The following is a 21,040-nucleotide window of genomic DNA, read 5'->3' on the forward strand; positions in this document are numbered from 1 at the left end:
TCTGTTCTTGTGTTTAGATCTACCCTTCTCTGTTGCTCCATTGAGACCATACCTTATTGACAGTTTTAGTCCTTTTTTTTTGTTTGAGTGTGTGTGTTTTGATCACTCCTAGCAATGCTTAGGGGTTATTCTTGGCTTTTCACTCAGGAATTACTCTTGGCAGTGCTTGGGGGACCACATGGGTTGCCTGGAATCAAACCTGAGTCAGTCAAGTGCAAGGCAAATGCCTTACCTGCTATACTATCACCCCGGCCCCAACAATTTAAGTTCTGAGCTTGCAAGCTTTTTAAATGTCTTTTTGGGGGATAATTGTGTGTGTTCATATCTTTTTAAACTATGGAGAGCCTTATGCTATGCATTTGCTTTGTGCTTATTTATTGACTGTTAAATTTAAGTGTCTATTTCTATGGAGTGGGTAAATACTAACCTGTAAATGTGTTACTTGCCCCAGTTTTGGGTGGGTAGATTTGATCAGAATGGACTGATTTCATTTTTTAATTTTTTTTTTTGAGCCACACCCAGCGGTGTTCAGGGCTTATACCTTACTCTGCACTCAGGGATCATTTCTGGCAGGACCTGGGGGACTATATGGGGTGGCAGGGATTGAACCTGAGTCAGTTGCATGCAAGGCAAGTGCTCTACGCATTGTACTATCTTTCCAGCCCCAAGTTACTTATTTTTTTCCCTTTACAGGGTAGTGACTTCTTTGATAGTTTGCTTCAGAAGCTGCAGGTTACTTACAAGTTCAAACTGGAAGACTACATGGATGGTCTTGCCATTCGTAGCAAGCCGTTACGCAAGACAGTAAGCCGTGTGTGTGTGTGCGTGCGCGCGTGTGTGTGTGTGTGTTTGTATGTTTTTAAATGTGTGTGTGTGTGTGTGTGTGTGTGTGTGTGTGTGTGTGTGTGTGTGTGTGTGTGTGTGTGGAGGGCTGGGCCACACCGAATGGTGCTTGAAGGTCATTCCTAGTGTTCTGGAGGGACTGTGTGGTGCTGGGGATTGAACTGGGGTCCATTTTATGCAAGGCAAGTGCCTTATCCTCTGTACTATCTGTCACTTTTACCTTATATTTATTCATCCATTAGTGAGCATTTATCTAGAATCAGGTGTTAGTTGCAGTGCTGGGTGTTGAAGTTAAAGGAATAAAAGTCTGTCGTGAGATAGTAAGGTAATGTCTGAAGTAAACTGATCCTGGTATATAAAGAACCTTGAAGGAGGGGCTGGAGCGGATAGTACAGCAGATAGAGTTTGGCTGTGACCAATCCTGGCATCCCAACTCCTGAACACCACCAGGAGTAATTCCTGAGTACAAAGCCAGGAGTAACCCCTGAGCATCGTCAAGTGTGAGCCAAAAGCCTTAAGCCCCCGCCTCCCTCCCCCCCATAAAAAAAAAACCTTGAAGAAGCATAGAGAGAAGTGGATTTGATTTAGTCTGGTGAGCTCAAGTAACTCTAAGAGATTGTCATGATGACTTTAATTAGGATCAGAAGTGGCACAGGAAGAAAAGAATCAGGTCTTGGAAAAGTACAAGTTAAATATGCTATTTGTATTTTTTTTGTTTGTGTTTTGGGCCACACCCAGCGATGCTCAGGAGTTACTCTGGCTCTGCACTCAGGAATTACTCCTGGTCATATTTGGGGGACCATATGGGATGCCGGAGATTGAACCTGGGTCAGCCACTGTACTATCGCTCCGCCTGCTATGTGTAATGTAGAGTTGAGAATAGGAGGCAAACTAATGAAACAGTAAAGTTGCCACACCTGGTGATGCTTAAGGCTTTTTTCCTGGCTCTCTGCTCAGGGATTACTTCCAGGAGGCTCAAGGACCATATGGGGTGCTAGGGATCAAACCTGCTTCTGCTGTGTGCAAGGCAAGGCCCCTACCTCTGTACTATTGTTCTAGCACTTCTGTTCAGTTATACTGAAGTCTGAACTCATTCTGAAAGCTCTGAGATAGATTTTTAGCAAGTGGATAGTGTAGATTTCGTTCCTTTATTCATTTTATTCTGTTTTTTAAACCTTTTTTTTAACCTCCTCCCTTCCTCTTTTTCTTTGTAGTTGTGATGGCAGGGGTTGTACACATACCTGACTGTGGTGCTCTTGCATTTTAACTGTTGTGCTTGCACATTTGGCTGGCAGTGTTCCATGAACTTTGCCTCTCTTACTTGTGTGCTTGCACATATGCTTGCTCGATCTCACACTTCTATTCAAGACACACAGGTTATGGTTGTGCTCATTGGGGGTAACCATGATTCTCTCATGGCTGCTTGCCAGAGGTCTCACTTCTTGGTCTTGGTATTCACATGTCTTTTCAGTTGTGCCTGCTTTTTAGTTATGGGTTGCACTGCTTTTATTGGTGCTCAATGGCTTCTGTGTGACCAGAAGTCCTTTGCAGAGGCAAGGATTGCAGATGGCATGACTGCCAAGTTTGGACAGCAACTCCCAGATTCTTGCTTGGCACATGTAGGGCCCCTGAGATTTGAACTCATGCTGATACACTTGAAGGGCAGGTGCTCTAGGACACTAATGCTTTTTAATTTTTTTTCTGTTTTTTAGGCCACCTGGCAATACTCAGGAATTACTTCTGACTTTGCACTCGGGAATTACTCCTGGTGGTGCTCTGGGGACTTTTTTTTTTTTTTTTTTTGCTTTTTGGGTCACACCTGGCGATGCACAGGGATCACTCCTGGCTCTGCACTCAGAAATTACCCCTGGTGGTGCTCAGGGGACTATATGCGATGCTGGGAATTGAGCCCGGGTCAGCTGCGTGCAAGGCAAACGCCCTACTCGTTGTGCTGTCGCTCCAGCTCCTCTGGGGACCATATTGGATGCCGGGGATCCAACCTAGGTCAACCACGTGCAAGGCAAACATCCTACTCGCTGTACTATTGCTCCCGTGCCACCAGTGTGTTATTTCTCTGGGCCTTTATTTATTTGTTCATTTTTGTGGTGTCAGGAATTAAAACTAGGGCATATGTCCTGCTATTGAGCCAGCATAGCATTGTTTTTAGAGCAGTCTACTCTGGCAAGTGAATGAATTTGGATCAGGGTTGGGTAAGAATGGAAATAATCAGAAGGGTAGGGGCTCATTTCTGCTGCAGTTCAGGGGAACATACAGAATTCTCATCGACCACATGGAAGGCAAGTTCCCTTTCTGCTGTTCTATCTCTCTGGCGTGGAACAGTTGACTTTTTAGTGTTGAGAGGAGAGGGAAACACATCCAGCAGAGCTTGGGATACTCCTGGCATATAACTTAGGACTGGGGGTTGCCCTCAGTAGTGTTTCAGGGACTGTGCAGTGCCAGGGTTTTAACCTTGGTCTTCTGTATGCAAAACATGTTTTTAGTGAAGCAAGATAGTTTTTATTGAATGAAATTTTCTTAGAAAGATGTGTGAAGAGTGAAAGAAAGGAAATACATGTTCAAGGGACAATATGGGGTTCTGCATGGGGCTGGTGATATAGTACAGTGGGTAAGGGACTTGCCTTGCACGTGGCTGACTTGGGTTTGATCCCCGGCATCCTATATGGTCCCCTGTGCATTCCAGGAGTTAATTCCTGAGCACATAGCCAGGAGTAACCCTTGAGCAGCATTGGGTGTGGCCCCTAAACAAAACCCAAAACAAATAGAAAGAACATGGGCTTCTCCAGAGTGGAAAAGCTAGCAAAGAAACTTAGAGACAACAAGATACACGTTTAAGGGACAACATAGGCTTGAAAAGCAAGTACACACACTAGCTCTTTGTGCTATTTCCCTAGCCTAACCTATTGTTTATAACATATATTAGTTTATAATTTGCAATGTTATTTTTATACTTGTTCTCTCCCGCTATCCTATGAATTACACATTTTTACATTCAGATGAAGAAACTGATTTCTGGAGTTGCAAAGACCTAAAGTTTTTCTGCAGTTTCTTTTTTTCTTGTTCTGGGGTCACATCTGGCAGTGTTCAGGGCTTATTTATTCTGGGCATGGTGCTGAGTTGGATGGAGGGTGGGGAGGTTTACTCTCTGGCGGTGTTTAGAGGATCATACAGCACTGGGAATCAAACTTAGGTCTCCACCATGCAAAGCTTTGAGCTGTTTTCCTGGTCCTTAAAATTATGCATCTATTACATAGATCTCCTGACTTTTATTTTCAGAATGTTGACTTTCTCTGCAGTCTGCTAATCTTTCCTTCCTCTTTTTTTTTTTGCTTTTTGGGTCACACCTGGCTCTGCACAGGGGTTACTCCTGGCGCTCTGCACTCAGGAATCACCCCTGGCGGTGCTCAGGGGACCATATGGGATGCTGGGAATTGAACCCGGGTCAGCCGTGTGCAAGGCAAACGCCCTACCCGCTGTGCTATTGCTCCAGCCCCTCCTCTTTCCTTTCTTCCCTCTCTTCCTTCCTTTTTTTCTTTTCTTTCTTTCCTTTTTTGTGTGGGGGGGCCACACCTGGGGGTGATCAAGGCTGACTCTTCACTCTGTGCTCAGGGATTACTAGCAATCTCTGGGGATGATATGGGATATCATATTCCATATCTGTGCGCAAGGTTGACTGTACACAAGGCAAACTTACTGTTGCTTCAGCCCCAGCATTCTGCTTATCTTTCTTAGTAAATTTTGATCACATGGTTGGCTGTTTTTTGCTTAAAATTAGACTGAATGCTTTATTTTGATGAGGACCACTAGTGTCTTATTAATGCTGCTTTGTCATTTTTATTTTTGGCCACACCTGGCTGTGTTCAGGGCTTATACTTGGCTCTGTGCTCAGTGACCACTTGTGGCACCATATGGGGGTGCCAGCAATTAAACTGGGTTGGCTGCTTACAAGGCAAATTCCCTGCCTGCTGTACTCTCTCCAGCCCCTGCTGTCTTTTGATTCCATCTTTGTTCTTTGAAACTGAAGTTAAGATTTCTTGGGTATATTATTAACTCATTGTTTCTCTTGAAGGTAAAATATGCCTTGATAAGTGCCCAGCGATGTATGATTTGCCAAGGAGATATTGCTAGGTATCGCGAGCAAGCCAACGACACAGCAAACTATGGGAAAGCACGCAGGTACTTTTGACTATTGTTCATTGCCTTTCTTTCTTATGTGTAAGTAATAAATCTGTCATATGATAAATTGGGAAAGAACTAACACTGGCATTTAAAAGAATGTTTTTTCTATTCCAGTTGGTACCTGAAAGCCCAGCATATTGCTCCCAAGAATGGGCGGCCCTATAACCAGTTGGCTCTGTTGGCAGTATATACGGTGAGAAATCCTGTGGACAGGGGAAGTAATTTTCAGGTTCTTTCATGTAGAAATTTGGATTTCATCAAGAGAGAAAATCAGCTCATTTCTGATCATCATAACCCCAGGGGATAGCTTCCTCTTTTTTGTTTTGTTTCTGGTGCTCAGGACTTAACTCCTGGCTTTCTGCAAGACAAGTGCTCCACCCTGCCAGCCTACCTGTTACTCTTTTTTTTGTTTTGTTTTGTTTTGGACCACACCCAGCACTACTCAGGTCACTTTGTTTTTGGACCACACTCAGCACTACTCACCCTGACTCTCGGCTCAGGGGTCATTGCTAGCAGTGCTTGGGGACCGAATGTAGTGCCAGAGATTGAAGTGGGTTGACTGTGGGCAAACCCACAACCTGTGTGCTATCTACCCAGCTCCTCCTATTTTTTTTTTTTTAGAGGTATGTTTTAGAGATTCTTTAGTTTGAATTTGTCCTTCATCTTATTCTAGCCTAGAACCACTTTGTTCTTATTCTTGTTTGTTTTTGGGCCATACCTGGTGATGCTTAGGTGTTACTTAGGGCTCTGTGCTCAGGGATCACTCCTGGGGGGCTCAGGGGACCAGCCATGTGGGGTGCTGGCATTCAAACCTGTGTCAGCCACGTGTAAGGCAAGAGCCTTTCCTGTAGTATCACTCTGGCCCCTGAAAACCACTCTTGATTGTTTATCAAACTATCAGCTCTCTTTCGGTGAAAACATGAATCCATATGGTCTGGTTCTTTTGAACTCCCCTGAGGATGTTTTTTTTTTGCTTTTTGGGTCACACCCGGCAATGCACAGGGATTACTCCTGGCTCATGCACTCAGGAATTACTCCTGGCGGTGCTCGGGGGACCATATGGGATGCTGGGAATCGAACCCGGGTCAGCCGCGTGCAAGGCAAACGCCCTACCCGCTGTGCTATTGCTCCAGCCCCCCCTGAAGATGGTTTAACACTGTCACTGTCACTGTCATCCCGTTGCTCATCGATTTGTTCGAGTGGGCACCAGTAATGTCTCTCATTGAGAGACTTATTACTGTTTTTGGCATATGCAATACACATGGGTAGCTTGCCAGGCTCTGCCGAGTGGGCTCCATACTCTCAGTAGCTTGCCGGGCTCTCCGAGAGGGGCGGAGGAATCGAACATGGGTTGGCTGCATGAAAGGCGAAAGCCCAACCACTTGTGCTGTCGCTCCAGCCTGGTTTAACACACATCCAAATAATTTTTTGCTGTTGCTGTTGTTTTAGGGGCCACACCCAGCAGAGTTCTCGGCCACTAGGGACACCTGCCATGTTGCTGAGGTTAGAGGGCATTTGGTGCCAGGGATTAAACTGAGTTTCATATATGCAGGACATGTGCTGTGTTACACGAGCCATATTCCTAGTCTACTTGTTTGTGTTTTGGGCCACACCATGCTATACTGAGAGCTTACTCCTATCTCTGTGCTCGGGGAACCACATGGAGTACCAAGGATTGAACCCCAGTCAGTTGCATGCATGGCAAATGTTTTACCTACTGTGTTATCTTTCCAGCCCAGCACTTTCTGTTTTTGACCTGACTTCTGGTCTGGATCTTGTTTCCCTTGCCTATCCTGTTGAACTAGGTTACTCATTTCTAGAAGGAAAATAAGACTTTTTAAAACTCTTTTCCTTAAAGTCTTCAACTAGACCTCATTCACCAGAGTCTTACTTCCTTTTTATTCATTGTCACTCTCTTTAAAAAATTTTTGGGCCACATCCATCTGTGCTCGGGGCTTTTTCCTGGCTCTGTGCTTCGGTGCCACTCCTGAGTTCCAGGGACTATGTTGGTTCTGGAGACCTAACTGGGGTTGGTTGCATGCAAGGCAAGCTCCTTAACCCTTGTACTCTCTCTCTCTCTCTCTCTTTTTTTTTTATGGCTTTTTGGGTCACACCCAATGATATTCATGGCTGACTCCTGACTCTGCACTCAGGACTCACAGGCGGTGCTTGGGGAACCATATGGGATGCTGGGAATTGAATGCGGGTCAGCTGTATGCAAGGCAAACACCCTACCCGCTGTACTATTGCTCCAGCCCTGTACTCTCTTTTTTTAGACTCTGACTCTGATGGTTTCTAGGCCTTATCTGCCTGGAATTCAGGGAATCTGCAGTACCAGAGATTGAACCCAGGGCTCAAGATACAAAGCGTATACTCTAGCCCATTGGACCATCTCCCCAGGTCAACCTGTCTATAAAAGTTTCACTTTTATAAAATTAATTTTATAAAATTAATTGCCTTTCCCCAATTTCTCTTACTAATGTATGTATTTATTTTGTTTCTGGTTCACACCCGGTGGTGCTCAGAACTTATTCCTTGGTCACACCTTGGGGTGCACAGTGTATCATATGGGATGCCAGGGAATGAAACCTGGTTGGCTGTGTGCGAGGCAAGCGCCCTATTTGCTGTACTGTCACTCTGGTTCCTTGGTTTAATCACAAATCACGAAATCCCCATTAGTCGTCAATTTCTCGAGCGGGCTCAGTAACCTCTCTATTCGTCCTTTCTCTGAGATCTCAGAAGTCTCTCTCAGTTCGGCCCTCTCAATGATGTCGCACTGCAGGCTCTTTCAGGGTCAGGAGAATGAGATCCAGCTTGTTACTGGATTTAGGATATGAATACACCATGGGAAGCTTATAAGGCTGTCCCATGTGGGCAGGAAACTCTCAGTAGCTTGCCAGTTTCTCCCAGAGGGAGAAGTAGGCTACTAGATATCGTGCTGCCACAAAGCAGCTGTGCACTTCTGGGAGCTTGCTTTTAAGTCTCTGGGTGCTGACCGTTGATGGAATTACACACATCTGGGTTTCTCTGCCGGTACCTTCATGTGTGAGGCCTGTCCAAACATGTGGAGAGGGGCCTCGAGCATGGCTGTAGCTAGGTTCCGGTGGTCTTCGGCTGCTGGAGCTCTGCTAAGGGTGGGGAGGGAAGCTGGAGCCCATCCCCTCCGAGGGGCCCCGGGGAAGATAGCCAGGCGTTCAGGCAAGAAACTCTCTTTAATATGTATATAAAAAAAATATGTATATATGTGTATATATACATATATACATATATATATTATATATATATATATATATATATATTTTGCTTTTTGGGTCACACCCGGCGATGCACAGGGGTCACACTCCTGGCTCTGCACTCAGGAATCACCCCTGGCAGTACTCAGGGGACCATATGGGATGCTGGGAATTGAATTGAACCCGGGTTGGCCGTGTGCCAGGCAAACGTCCTACCCGTTGTGCTATCACTCCAGCCCCACCTTAGTTTAATATTTGTATTTATTTCATATATGGTTTTCAGTTTGGCTTTTGGGCCACACCTGCTAGTTCTCGGGTTAGTCATGACTCTGTGCTCAAAAGTGACACCTGGTGGTGCCCAGGGGATTGTATGGGTGCTGGGAATTTGCTGCAGCCGCATGAAGGCATCATGTACTATCTTCCCTGTTTCACAAACCTTTTTTTTTTTTGCTCTTTGGGTCACACCGGTGATGCACAGAGGTTACTCCTGGCTCTGAACTCAGGAATTACTCCTGGCGGTGCTCAGGGGACCAAATGGGATGCTGAAAATAAACCCAGGTTGACTGCGTGCAGGGCAAACACCTTACCTGCTGTGCTATCGCATCAGCCCCTATTTCACAAACATTTTAAAGAAATTCCTAATGATTATGGACTGAAATTATTGATTCAGTAATGTAATTTCTGATTTTTTTTCAAATGTTTTTTCAAATGTATTTTCTTTCCTTTCTTTCTCTCTTTTTCTTTTTTTCTCTCTTTCTTTCTTTCTCTCTTTCTTTCTTTCTTTCTCTCTCTCTTCCTTCCTTCTTTTCTTTTCTTTTCTTTTCTTTTCTTTTCTTTTCTTTTCTTTTCTTTTCTTTTCTTTTCTTTTCGTTCAAGCTTTTGGGTCACACCAGGCAATGCTCAGGGGTCATTGGTGGCTCTGCATGCAGGGATTACTCTTGGCGGTGCTCTGGGTGACCATATGGGTGCCAGGGATTAAACCCAGGTCAGCTGTGTGTAAGGGAAGCACCATATCTGCTATACTATTTCTCTGGCCCCAGTAGTGTGTTTCTTCATTCCTGTCATTGTTTCTTATTTTTTTTAGTTTTTGGACCACACGTGGTGTGCTCAGGGGCTATTTCTAGCTCATTGCTTGGGGTGACTCAGGAGTGGTCAAGTGGGACCACTCAGCATCTAGTCATTGTTAATTTTGTAGTGCAAAAAGTTTAGTTTTATGTAATCCTTTTGTTCATTTTTTCTTTTTTTTGTTTTAATTTTGTATTTGGGGGCCATACCATAATCTGACATGTGTATGCAAGTGCTGTGCCTCTGGAATATTACTATTTCTCTGTCCTTAGATGTTAGTCTCATATTATGCTACTTTATATTCCACAAATGAGTGCAATCATTCTATGTCTGTCCTTCTCTTTCTGACTAATATCATTTAGTATGATACTCTCTGTGTCCATCCAGTTATATACGAATTTCATGATTTCATCTCTTCTAACAGCTGCATAGTATTCCATTGTGTAGATGTACCAGAGTTTCTTCAACCAGTCATCTGTTCTCAGGCACTCGGGTTTTTTCCAGATTCTGGCTATTGTAAACTGTGCTGCAATAAACATACAAGTGCATATAACATTTTTTTTTGCATATAATATTTTTACTGTATTTTTTGCATCTCTGGGATATATTCCCAGGAGTGGTATTGCTGAGTCAAATGGAAGCTCAATTTCTAGTTTTTGGAGGAATGTCCATATTGTTTTTAAAAAAGGCTGGACCAGTCGGCATTTTCACCAGCAACGAATGAGAATCCCTTTCTTCTCACATCTCTCCAGCACTGTTGTTCTTGTTCTTACTAATGTGTACCAGTTTCTGTGGTGCAAGATGATACCTCATTGTTGTTTTTTTGTTGTTGTTTGTTTTTGTTTTTGGGTCACACCCGGCGATGCACAGGGGTTACTCCTGGTTCTTCACTCAGGAATTACCCCTGGCGGTGCTCAGGGGACCATATGGGATACTGGGATTAGAACCCGGGTCGGCCGCGTGCAAGGCAAACGCCCTACCCGCTGTGCTATCGCTCCAGCCCCATCATTGTTGTTTTGATTTGTATCTCCCTGATGATTAGTGATGGTAGAGCTTTTTTGTTTTGTTTTGTTTTGTTTTTGGGTCACACCCAGCGATGCACAAGGGTCACTCCTGGCTCATGCACTCAGGAATCACCCCTGGCGGTGCTCAGGGGACCATATGGGATGTTGGGATTCGAACCTGGGTCGGCCGTGTGCAAGGCAAATGCCCTACCCGCTGTGCTATCATTCCAGCCCAAGTAGAGCATTTTTTTTTTTTTTGTGCCTTTTGGCCATTTGATTTTTTTTTTTTTGTGGAAGTTTCTGTTCATTTCTTCTCATTTTTTTGATGGGGTTAGAGGTTTTTTTCTTGTAAAGTTCTATCAGTGCTCTGTATATCCTGGATATTGAGCCCCTATCTTTTGGGTATTGGGTAAATATTTTTTCCCATTCCGTGGGCTCTTTCTGTATTTTAGTCACTGTTTCTTTTGAGGTGCAGAAGCTTCTTAGTTTAAACTTCTCCCTATTTTTTGATGGGGTTGGATTATTTTTTTCTTGTCAAATTCTACCAGTGCTTTGTATGTCTTTGATATTAAGCTCTTATCAGATAAGTAAATAATTTCTCCCATTCTGTGGGCTGTCTTTGTATACTGGTCATCATTTCCTTTTGAGGTAAAGAAGTTTCTTAATTTAATATAGTCCCATTTGTTTATCTTTGCTTCCACTTGCTTGATCAGTGGCCATCAAGAATGACTCTTGAGCACTGAGCCAAGGGTAACCCCTTAGCACTACTTGATACAGCCTCAAAAACAAAACTGAAAAAGAAGATGCTGGGGCTGGAGCGATAGTACAGCAGGGTATGGTATTTGCCTTGCATGCTGTCGACCCGGGTTCGATCCCTGGTATCCAACATGGTCCCCTGAGCACCACCAGGAGTGTTTCCTGTGATCAGAGTCAGAATTAACCCCTTAGCATTGCCCAGTATGACCCAAAAAGCCAAAAATAAAAAAGATGCTTTACAATTCCACTTATATTAAATACCGTGGATAGACAAATTCATAAGAGAAAATATCAGTTGGTGTGGTGGGAACATAGTAAGGAGGTATGTGGTATATTTAATAGTTATAAAATTTCAGTTTATCAGGACCAGAGTGATAATACAGTGGGGAGGGTGCTTGCCTTGTACACAGTTGACTCAGATTCATCACTGACATCCCGTATGGCCCCCTGAACACCACCAGGAGTGAAGCTTGAGTGCAGAGACAGGAGTAAGTCCTTAGCACTGCTGTGTGTGACGCCACCGTCCCCACCCTCCCACCCCCCGGTACAATTTTTAGTGTAGCATGATAATGAGAATTTTGAAGTTTGTTTATATAGCAGTGTGACTGAATTATACTACCATATACTTAAAAATCGATAAGATAGAGGCCAGTGAGATAGTATGGTTCGTAGGTGAAGACATGATCCCTGAGCACAGATTCAGGAGTCAGCCCTGAGCATCATTGGGTATAGCTCCAGAACAAAATCAAATTTCTTCCGAACTTCATTTTTTGGTGGTGGTTGTGGTGGAGGGGGTTGGGGGACCACACCCAGCAGTGCTCAGGGTTTACTCCTGTCTCTGAACTCAAAATTATTCCTGTCAGTGCTGGGACACCATATGGGATGCCAGAGACCGAATCCAGATTGAGTGCAGGCAAGGCAGAAACCCTACAGGCTGTAATATCTCTCCAGCCCCTTATGCACCATTACTTTCTGAATCACTCATGATGAAGAAAAAGAAGATATAATATTATATATCGATCGTAAGTTATATATATAATTTTTATATAAATATATTATTTATATATTATATAAATAATATGTCTATATATTATATATTATATTTGTATGTAATATATAATATATAAATTTATGTATAAATAAATATATATAATACAATTTTTGGGTCACACCCCGTGATGCACAGGGGTTACTTTTGGCTTTGCACTCAGGAATTACTCCTGGTGATGCTTGGGGGACCATGTGGAATGCTGGGAATCTAACCCAGGTCAGTCACGTGCAAGATAAATGCCCTACCCACTGTACTATTGCGCCAGCCCCTGTAAATTACATGTATATATTTAAATTTTTATTAGAGAATTATTGTGATGTACAGTTACAAACTTATGAACTTTTGTGTTTGCATTTCACTCATACAATGATCGTTTACCCATCCCTCCACCAGTGCCCATTCACCTCCACCAATGATCCCAGTATCCCTCTCACCACCCCCACCCTGTAAATTATATTTTAAGATATGAAAAATTTGAACTTCAGAGAGATATTACAGAGGTTAAGTCTCTTGTCTTTCAACTGGCTGATCAAAGTTTGATCCATGGCACCCCATGTAGTCCCCTGAACCCTGCCAGGAGTGATCTTTGAGCACAGACAGGATAATCTCTGAGCACCGCACCGCCAGAAGTGATCCCTGAGCATACAGCCAGGAGTAAGCTGGAAGTACAGTTGGTTTTGCCTCCAAACAATAAACGTGAAAAATTTCATTGTGGAATGTAATAATCTAAAAGCAATATAGTGATCAGGGCTTGGAGAGACAGTACAATAAGTAGGGTGCTTACCTTGCGCATGGTTAACCTGGTTTGATACCCGATCACCTGCCCCAGGTGAGCCCTGCCAGGTGTGATTCCTAAGTTCAGAGCCATGAGTAAGCCTTGAGCACAGCTGGATATGGCACAAACTAAAACAATAAAATAAAGTTAGTGGTATAGATAGGATTACCCTAAGTTGGAATGATAGAAGTAATTCCTACTTGGGCAGTTGATAGGTTAAATGGCAGAGCACATGTGGCCTGTGTGATGTCCTGTGCTTGATTGAAGCACCATGTCATCCCCCCACTCCCCAGTACCATCAAGTGTCGGCTGGGGGCCCCTGAATACCATTGAGCACTGCCTACTGAGTATCAACCCAGAATACTCAGAATTGCTGGGAGTGAGTTAGACACTCCTCCTCCCCCCTCTCCCTCCCCTCCAGGTACTCTGGCATGTGCCATCTATTAAAAAAATTGCTATAATGTTGTATCAGATATACTAAACATGTGTCACTTGAGTTTTAATATTTTAGGACACATACATTTAAATATCTTCATTTTAAGTAAATGAGGTTGACTTGCTTTGCGTTGTACCTAAATGGCAGGGCCACATTTACACTTAGGCAAGTGACTACAGAGCTTATGCCTTTAACTGTTCTAAATGAATACAAAAATTAAAATAGTCTTTATAATTTTGTTTCAGTGTTTATCTCATTTCTTCTTTTGCTCCTTATCCCCTTTTTTTTTGATAAAATGAACCTTTTCCCCTTTTATTTTGAGATCACACCCGGTCGTGCTCAGGAAGCTTACTTCTGATTGTGTTCTGGAGGACCATATGTGGTGCCAGAGATTGAACCTGGGCAACTTACCTGGGTTCTTTAGATCTGGCCTCAATAACATGTACTTTTTGAAGTACTAGCTGAATTCATTGGGTGATTGATTATTTTATATTTCCTTTTCTCAGCAGAGTCAAGATTTTCACTAAAATGTTTACTTATGGCAATAATGATACTATTTTGGGGCTGGAGTGATAATACAGCGGATAGGGTGTTGCACGTGGCTGACCCGGGTTCGATCCCCAGCATCCCATATGGTACTCTGAGCACTGCCAGGAGTAATTCCTGAGTGCCAAGCTAGGAGTAACTCTTGTGCATCACTGGGTGTGACCCAAAAAGAAAAAAAAAAAGAATGATGCTGTTTTGGGTAGGGTGCTTGCCTTGCACATGGCCAACTGGGTTTGATTTCTGGCATCCCTTATTGTCCCCCCTGAGCCCCTCCCTATCAGGAGTGATCCCTGAGCATCTCTGGGTATGCCCCCTCCCCCCTACACTTCCACTCCCCACCAAAAAAAAAAAAAACAAAGAAAGGAAATGTGAACTTAAGCAGTCAGAGCTAGATCTAACTCCTGGGTTAATGACCCAGAGAGCTGACTCAAAGGGCTGGAGTGCATGCCTGCTTTGCACGAGGTCTTGAATCTGATTTTTTTTTTTACCATATGGCCTCCTGCTCACTTCCAGCACTTCTGGGGAGATACCCAAACAAAACAATAGTAACAAATAACTGGCATATTCAGGATTTGATCTTTCTTGTTAGTCAAGTTTATAATCTCTATTTTTTGGTTGTTTTGGCTCACATCTGGAGGTCCTCAGGACATATTCCTAGGTCTGCACTCAGGGGATTGCCCCTGAGCTTGGGACTATGTGGGGTACTGGGGATTGAATTTGTGTTGACTCCTTGCAAGGCAAGTGCCTTATTCACGGTGCTATCTTTCCAGCCCCCTGCCCTAGTATTCTTCTTCTTATTTATTTATTTATTTATTTTTTTTTGCCGGGGATTGAACCTGGGTTGGCTGCTTGCAAGGCAAACACCCTATCCACTGTACTATTATTCTGGCCACTGCCCTAATTTTCTTAACTTTAGAGTTTATATTTTCAAAATTCTGGTCACCTTTGTTGCCTCACAGTTGTGCTCATTAGCATTGCCATTGTCATTTATAATTTTAGTTTGGATTTGGGAGCCACACCCAGCTGTGCTTGGGAACTATTTATAGTTCATTGTTCAGGTTTTTTTCCTAATGGCTCAGGGTTCCATGAAGTGCCAAGGATTGAAGCTGAGTTTTCTGCAATGCAAAACATGTGCTCCAGTCCTTTCTGTGAGCTATATTCCAGGCCAGTCTGTTTTTTTTTTGAGAGGGGGCACACCTGGTAATGCTCAGGGGTTACTCCTGGCTCTGCACACAGGGGTTATTCCTGGTTACTCTGGAGACCATATGAGATGCCAGGGATTGAACCTGGGTCAACACATGAAAGGTAAGTGCCCTATTGCTATACTGTCTCTCTAGCCCCACATTTAATAGTTTTTAAAATAAACTTGACTGAATAGATAGTATGGCCACTAGGGCACTTACCTTGCATGTGGCCAACCCATGTTTGATCCCTGGCACTGCATAGGGTCTCCCAACGCTTTCCAGAAGTGATCCCTAAACTCAGAGTTAGGAGTAAGCCCTGAGCAGCAAAACCAAAAAATTAAAAATAGATATGTATTTTTTTCTCAAAACCCAAATATTGCCTCATATTTTATGAAACTCTTTATTCTCTTCTCTCTTATTCTGAGTACTTTGCTCCTAACTATTGCCTGCATACTGTAGTATACTATGCAAGAAGAGATCTCTGATGTCATTGTCTTGGGTCTCCCATGGATAACATCCTATTTTTCTTTTTTTCTTTTTCTTTTTTTTTTTTTTGCTTTTTTGGGTCACACCTAGTGATACTCAGGGGTTACTCCTGGCTTTGCACTCAGGAATTACTCCTGGCGGTGCTTGGGGGACCATATGGGATGCCGGGGATCGAACCCGGGTCGGCCGCGTGCAAGGCAAACGCCCTACCCTCTGTGCTATCGCTCCAGCCCCAACATCCTATTTTTCATATTGGACTTCCTCACAGCTTGGGACACACACAGATGGAGAAAGATAGAATTTCCTTTGTCAGCTGATTCAGGTTAACTTAATGTATTTCTGGCTTCTTTTTCACAGAGAAGAAAGCTTGATGCTGTGTATTACTATATGCGCAGTTTAGCAGCCAGCAACCCTATCTTGACTGCCAAGGAGAGTCTCATGAGCTTGTTTGAAGAGACCAAACGAAAGGTGAGTGGAAATGCCAGCAGAATCACTCCTTCCTAGAAAATGTTTTTTACAGTGCCTCTGTTTCCTTAGTGATGACTAATGTCTTTGAGGGGGTCCCATTTGGTGTGCTGATAGAAACTCAGAACCTAAGCCAAAACCAAGTTGATTTTGTTTTATTTTTCTTTAACTTTTTAATATAGGCACCATGATATACAATGCAGTTAATAGAAATGTTTCAAGTGTAAGGTGTTGCTATACCACATTCACCACCAGAGTATCAGTGTCCCTCTACCACTGACTTAGGTCCCCTCCAACCTCTACTCCCTCATAGCAAATCTCAGTTCAGTAGGCTACCTCTCAAGATCGGTTATCATTTCTTTTTTTTTTGGTTTACACCCGGCGATGCACAGGGGTTACTTCTGGCTCATGCACTCAGGAATTAACTCCTGGCGGTGCTCGGGGGACCATATGGGATGCTGGGAATTGAACCTGGTTTGGCTGCATGCAAGGCAAATTCCCTACCCGCTGTGCTGTCACTCCAACCCCAAGATCGATTATCATTTGCTGCTTTTTATTGCCTTACTATTTCTTTACTATTACTCCTCATGAGAGAGATCATTCTGTATTTGTCTCTCTTCCTCTGATTTCCATGTGGCGTAATGTCTAGTTCTATCTACATAGCAGCAAATTGCAGGACTTCATCTTTAATTAATTAATTTTGTTTTCTGGTATTGGCGCTGTACTTGGCCATGTGCAGGCCTTATTCCTGGCTCTGCACTCACGGATCATTGATTTCCTTATGGTCCTCAGGGGACTATATATAGGGAGCCAGGGATCAAACCTGGGTTAGGTGGGTGCAAGGCAAACACCTTACCTACTGTACTATCACTCTAGCCCCTATCTTTTTTCTTTTTTGAACTTAATTTTTTTTGAGCCATTCTTGGTGGTGCTCAGGGCTTACTCCTAACTTTGTACTCGGGAATCACTTCTGAAGGGACTTGGTACCATATAGGTTGCTGGAAATTGAACTCATTGGCCACATGCAAGACATACATTTTACCTGCTGTATTATCTCTAACCAGCATGTTATAGTTTCTTTATCTACTTGTATGTTCTTAGGTACTTGGATTGATTTCAGATTTCCTTTCTTTCTTCCTTTCTCTCTCTCTTTCTTTCTTTCTTTCTTTCTTTCTTTCTTTCTTTCTTTCTTTCTTTCTTTCTTTCTTTTCTTTTCTTCCTTCCTTCCTTCCTTCCTTTCTTTCTTTCTTTCTTTCTTTCTTTCTTTCTTTCTTTCTTTCTTTCTTTCTTTCTTTCTTTCTTTCTTTCTTTCTTTCTCTTCCTCTTTCTTTCTTTCTTTCTTTCTTTCTTTCTTTCTTTCTTTCTTTCTTTCTTTCTTTCTTTCTTTCTTTCTTTCTTCTCTCTCTCTTTCTTTCTTTCTTTCTTCCTTTTTCTCTTTCTTTCTTTCTCTCTTTTTTTCTTTCTCTTTTCTTTTCTTTTCTTTTCTTTTCTTTTCTTTTCTTTTCTTTTCTTTTCTTTTCTTTCTTTGCCACATGTTGTGGTACAGGGCTTACTCCTGGCTCTGTACGCAGGGATCACTCTTGGAGGGGTTGGGGAACCATAAAGGATGCCAGGTTGGCACATGCAAGGCAAGCGTCCTGCCACTGTGCAATTGCTCTGATCCATGTTTCCAGATCTTGATTGTTGTGAATAGTGTTATAATGAACGTAGGAGTGCAAATACCTTTTCAAAATAACAGTTATGAATTCTTGGGGTAGATACCAAGAATTGGAATTGCTGAATTATGTACAGAAGCTCAGTTATTATTATTATTATTATTATTATTATTATTATTATTATTATTATTATTTTATAAATTTTGGGGGCTTGTTTGAGGTTTGGGCCACATCTATCTTCGGGGTTTACTCCTGGCTCTGTGTTTCAGGGATCACTCCTAGTGGTGTTTGTGGAACTGTATGCAATGCTGGGAATCAAACAGCATTGAACATGTGCAGGGCAATGTTCAAACACCTTACCTTTTACTATCTCTCTAGTTTTTCAGTTCTTAATTTTTAGAGAAATCTCCATAGTAGTGTTCATAGAGACTGAACCAGAAGACATTTCCCCCAGCAGTAGATGGGGTTCTATTTTCCCCATCTGCACAGTAACTGGTAGTTTCTGCTCTTTTTGATGTGTGGCAATCTTCCTGGTGTGAATGATTATTGAAATTATTTAGGTGATCATTTGGTTTGGTTTGGTTTGCATTTACTTGATAAGAACTTCTTTTTTTTTTTTTTAACCTGATGTGAGTACTTTTTATTATCTATTGGCCATTTAGATATCTAATTTGAGACTGTGTTCAGCTCCTCTTATCACTTTGGTTTTTTTGGAAGGCATTGGGGTATACCTAATTATGCTTGGAGCTTACTTCTGGCTCTGTGCTCACAGATCATTTTTGGTGGGGCTTGGTGATTCATATGTGATTCTGGTGAATGAACCCAGATTGACTACTTGCAAGACAAGTGGCTTACCCCCTGTGCTATCTCTTTGGCCCTGCCTTCTTTTTTTTTTTGCTTTTTTGGGTCACACCTGGTGATGCACAGGGGTTACTCCTGGCTCTGCACTCAGGAATTACTACTGGCGGTGCTCAGGGGACCCTATGGGATGCTGGGAATCGAACCCGGGTCAACCGAGTGCAAGGCAAATGCCCTACCCGCTGTGTTATCGCTCCAGCCCCTGGCCCCGCCTTCTTATATAAGGTACATCTTTTTATTAGTTGAATTTCAGGACTCTGAGTTTCTCTATTGTACAGGCAGAACAGATGGAAAAGAAGCAACATGAGGAAATGGAATTGAACTCTGACCAGTGGCGGAAAGGAAAGAGGTCTACTTTCCGACATGTTGGAGAGGATACCACCCGTCTGGAGATCTGGATTCATCCATCCCATCCCCGCTCCTCCCAAGGCACTGAATCTGGGAAGGATTCTGAACAGGAGAATGGGCTGGGTAGCCTCAGTCCCAGTGAGGTAAGTTCCAGAAGCTGATGTAATGAACCAGTTTTGAGTCCCTAGTACATACAGACATTCCCCACTGATCACAATGAATTGTTTAAGGCTCTCTTAATGTCCTTGTCAATTTCCTCTTTGATTGCCTTTTATTTTTTCTTTTTGGTTTATTTGAGCTACACTTGGTGGTGCTCTGTGCTTGAGTAAACTCTGACAGTGCTCTTTAGATCAGATGTAGTACTGGAGTTCATGCCAGAAAATCATCTTATCTCCTTTACTATCTCTGGCCCACTTTTTCTTTACTATGTACTTCCTTCTCTCACCACTATGGGGCACTATAGAATTTAGTAAAAGTAATTTTTCTAAATGAAAAATTCTATAGGAAAAAAAAGTATGTAGTGTAGGATGAGAAATTTTTTTTCTGTTCTGGATTTGGAGTCCTCAGTATGAAATTTCAGGTCTTTGGGTGGGATTTTATATTTATGGTAAGAGATTGCAGTTTTAGGGAAACTTAGAATGCCTTGAGGAGTAAAACTCTTCTTGAAAGAGTGTGTAGAGGAGGGAAGCTGAGACCAGAGTTATTTTATTTTATTATTTTTTTACTTTTTGGGTCACACCTGGCGATGCACAGGGGTTACTCCTGGCTTTGCACTCAGGAATTACTCCTGGCGGTGTTCAGGGGACCATATGGGATGCTGGGAATTGAACCCGGGTCAGCCACCTGCAAGGCAAACGCCCTACCCCCTGTGCTATCGCTCCAGCTCCCAGAGTTTTTTTAAACTATACTTTACTAATACATGGTTAGGATAGTGTTAATTTTTTTGGGGTCACACCTGGCGATGCACAAGGGGTTACTCCTGGCTTATGTCAGGAATTACTCCTGGCAGTGCACAGGGTACCATATGGGATGCTGGGAATCGAACCCGGGTCGACCGCATGCAAGGCAAACGCCCTACCCGCTGTGCTATCACTCCAGCCCTCAGAATAGTGTTAATATTTATGGTATTGATATTCTTGGGACCAGATCTTGAAGGTCACTAAATAATTTTATGATGTTACTAAGGAGTATTGAATAATTTAATTAGGGAAAAGACTTAATGTGTATTTTAGACACCTAAGTCATACTTTGTGAAAAATTAGGATATGATAAGACTAGAAATAAATGCAGTCGGAGGGAGCTATGGGAAGGATCTGAATTAGGAAACGTTTTAGAGATGTGGAGAAGTGAATCATTGTATCACTATATCACTCTTATCCCATTTCTCATTGATTTGCTCGAGTGGGCACCAGTATCTTCTCCATTGTGAGACATATTACTGTTTTTGGCATATTGAATACGCCACGGGGAGCTTGCCAGGCTTTGCTGTGCGGGCGAGATACTCTTGGTAGCTTGCCAGGCTCTTGGAGGGGGCAGAGGAATTGAACCCGGGTCAGCTGCGTGCAATAGATATAAAATATATTAATGAGGGCTCAGTGAAAGTATAGTGGGTAGGTCATTTGCTTTGCACGTGATAAATTTTTTAAAAGGTGGCTCTTAAACACCCACTCTAGTTAAGACAAAAGGTAAATATATGATTGTAATATATAATGCATAGTTTTAATGCAGTTTAGCAAGTGCGGACAAGGATAACCTGAGAGACTGGGAGCATGCCTTATCTGGGCGTGGTTGGGGAGGACTCAGTGAGAAAACATTTTTAATTGAAGGAAGAGACAGAAACTTGAAATAGGCAAAAAGACTGAGGTAGTTCATTATGGTTTGAAGTTAGGATGTGAGAAGTACTTATCTTAGGTGACTTGCATCATTCTTCCTTTTTTGGTACCTTGGTAGAGGTATCTAATCAATACCATTGTAGCACTATAGCACTGTCATCCCATTGTTCATCAATTTGCTTGAGCAGGCACTAGTAATGTCTCTATTGTTAGACTTGTTACTGTTTTTGGCATATTGAATATGCCACAAGTAGTTTGCCATGCTCTGCCGTGTGGGCGGGATACTCTCGGTAGCTTGCCGGGCTC

The 21,040-nt window shown here is 42.9% G+C and overlaps 1 protein-coding gene across 1 annotated transcript in view; it reads left to right on the top strand.

Moving 5' to 3' along the window:
- The window catches only part of SMG6 (SMG6 nonsense mediated mRNA decay factor), a 282,134-nt gene that overhangs the window by 5,431 nt on the left and 255,663 nt on the right, over positions 1–21,040 (top strand). The window contains exons 4-8 of the mRNA XM_055131114.1: positions 694–804; positions 4,931–5,037; positions 5,155–5,233; positions 15,934–16,044; positions 18,833–19,045. Of these exons, the coding sequence (XP_054987089.1) occupies positions 694–804; positions 4,931–5,037; positions 5,155–5,233; positions 15,934–16,044; positions 18,833–19,045 (621 nt within the window). The remainder of the gene's footprint in view (positions 1–693; positions 805–4,930; positions 5,038–5,154; positions 5,234–15,933; positions 16,045–18,832; positions 19,046–21,040) is intronic.

The sequence above is a fragment of the Sorex araneus genome, chromosome 3, assembly GCF_027595985.1.
Source record: "Sorex araneus isolate mSorAra2 chromosome 3, mSorAra2.pri, whole genome shotgun sequence".
In the NCBI taxonomy this organism is placed as follows: domain Eukaryota; kingdom Metazoa; phylum Chordata; class Mammalia; order Eulipotyphla; family Soricidae; genus Sorex; species Sorex araneus.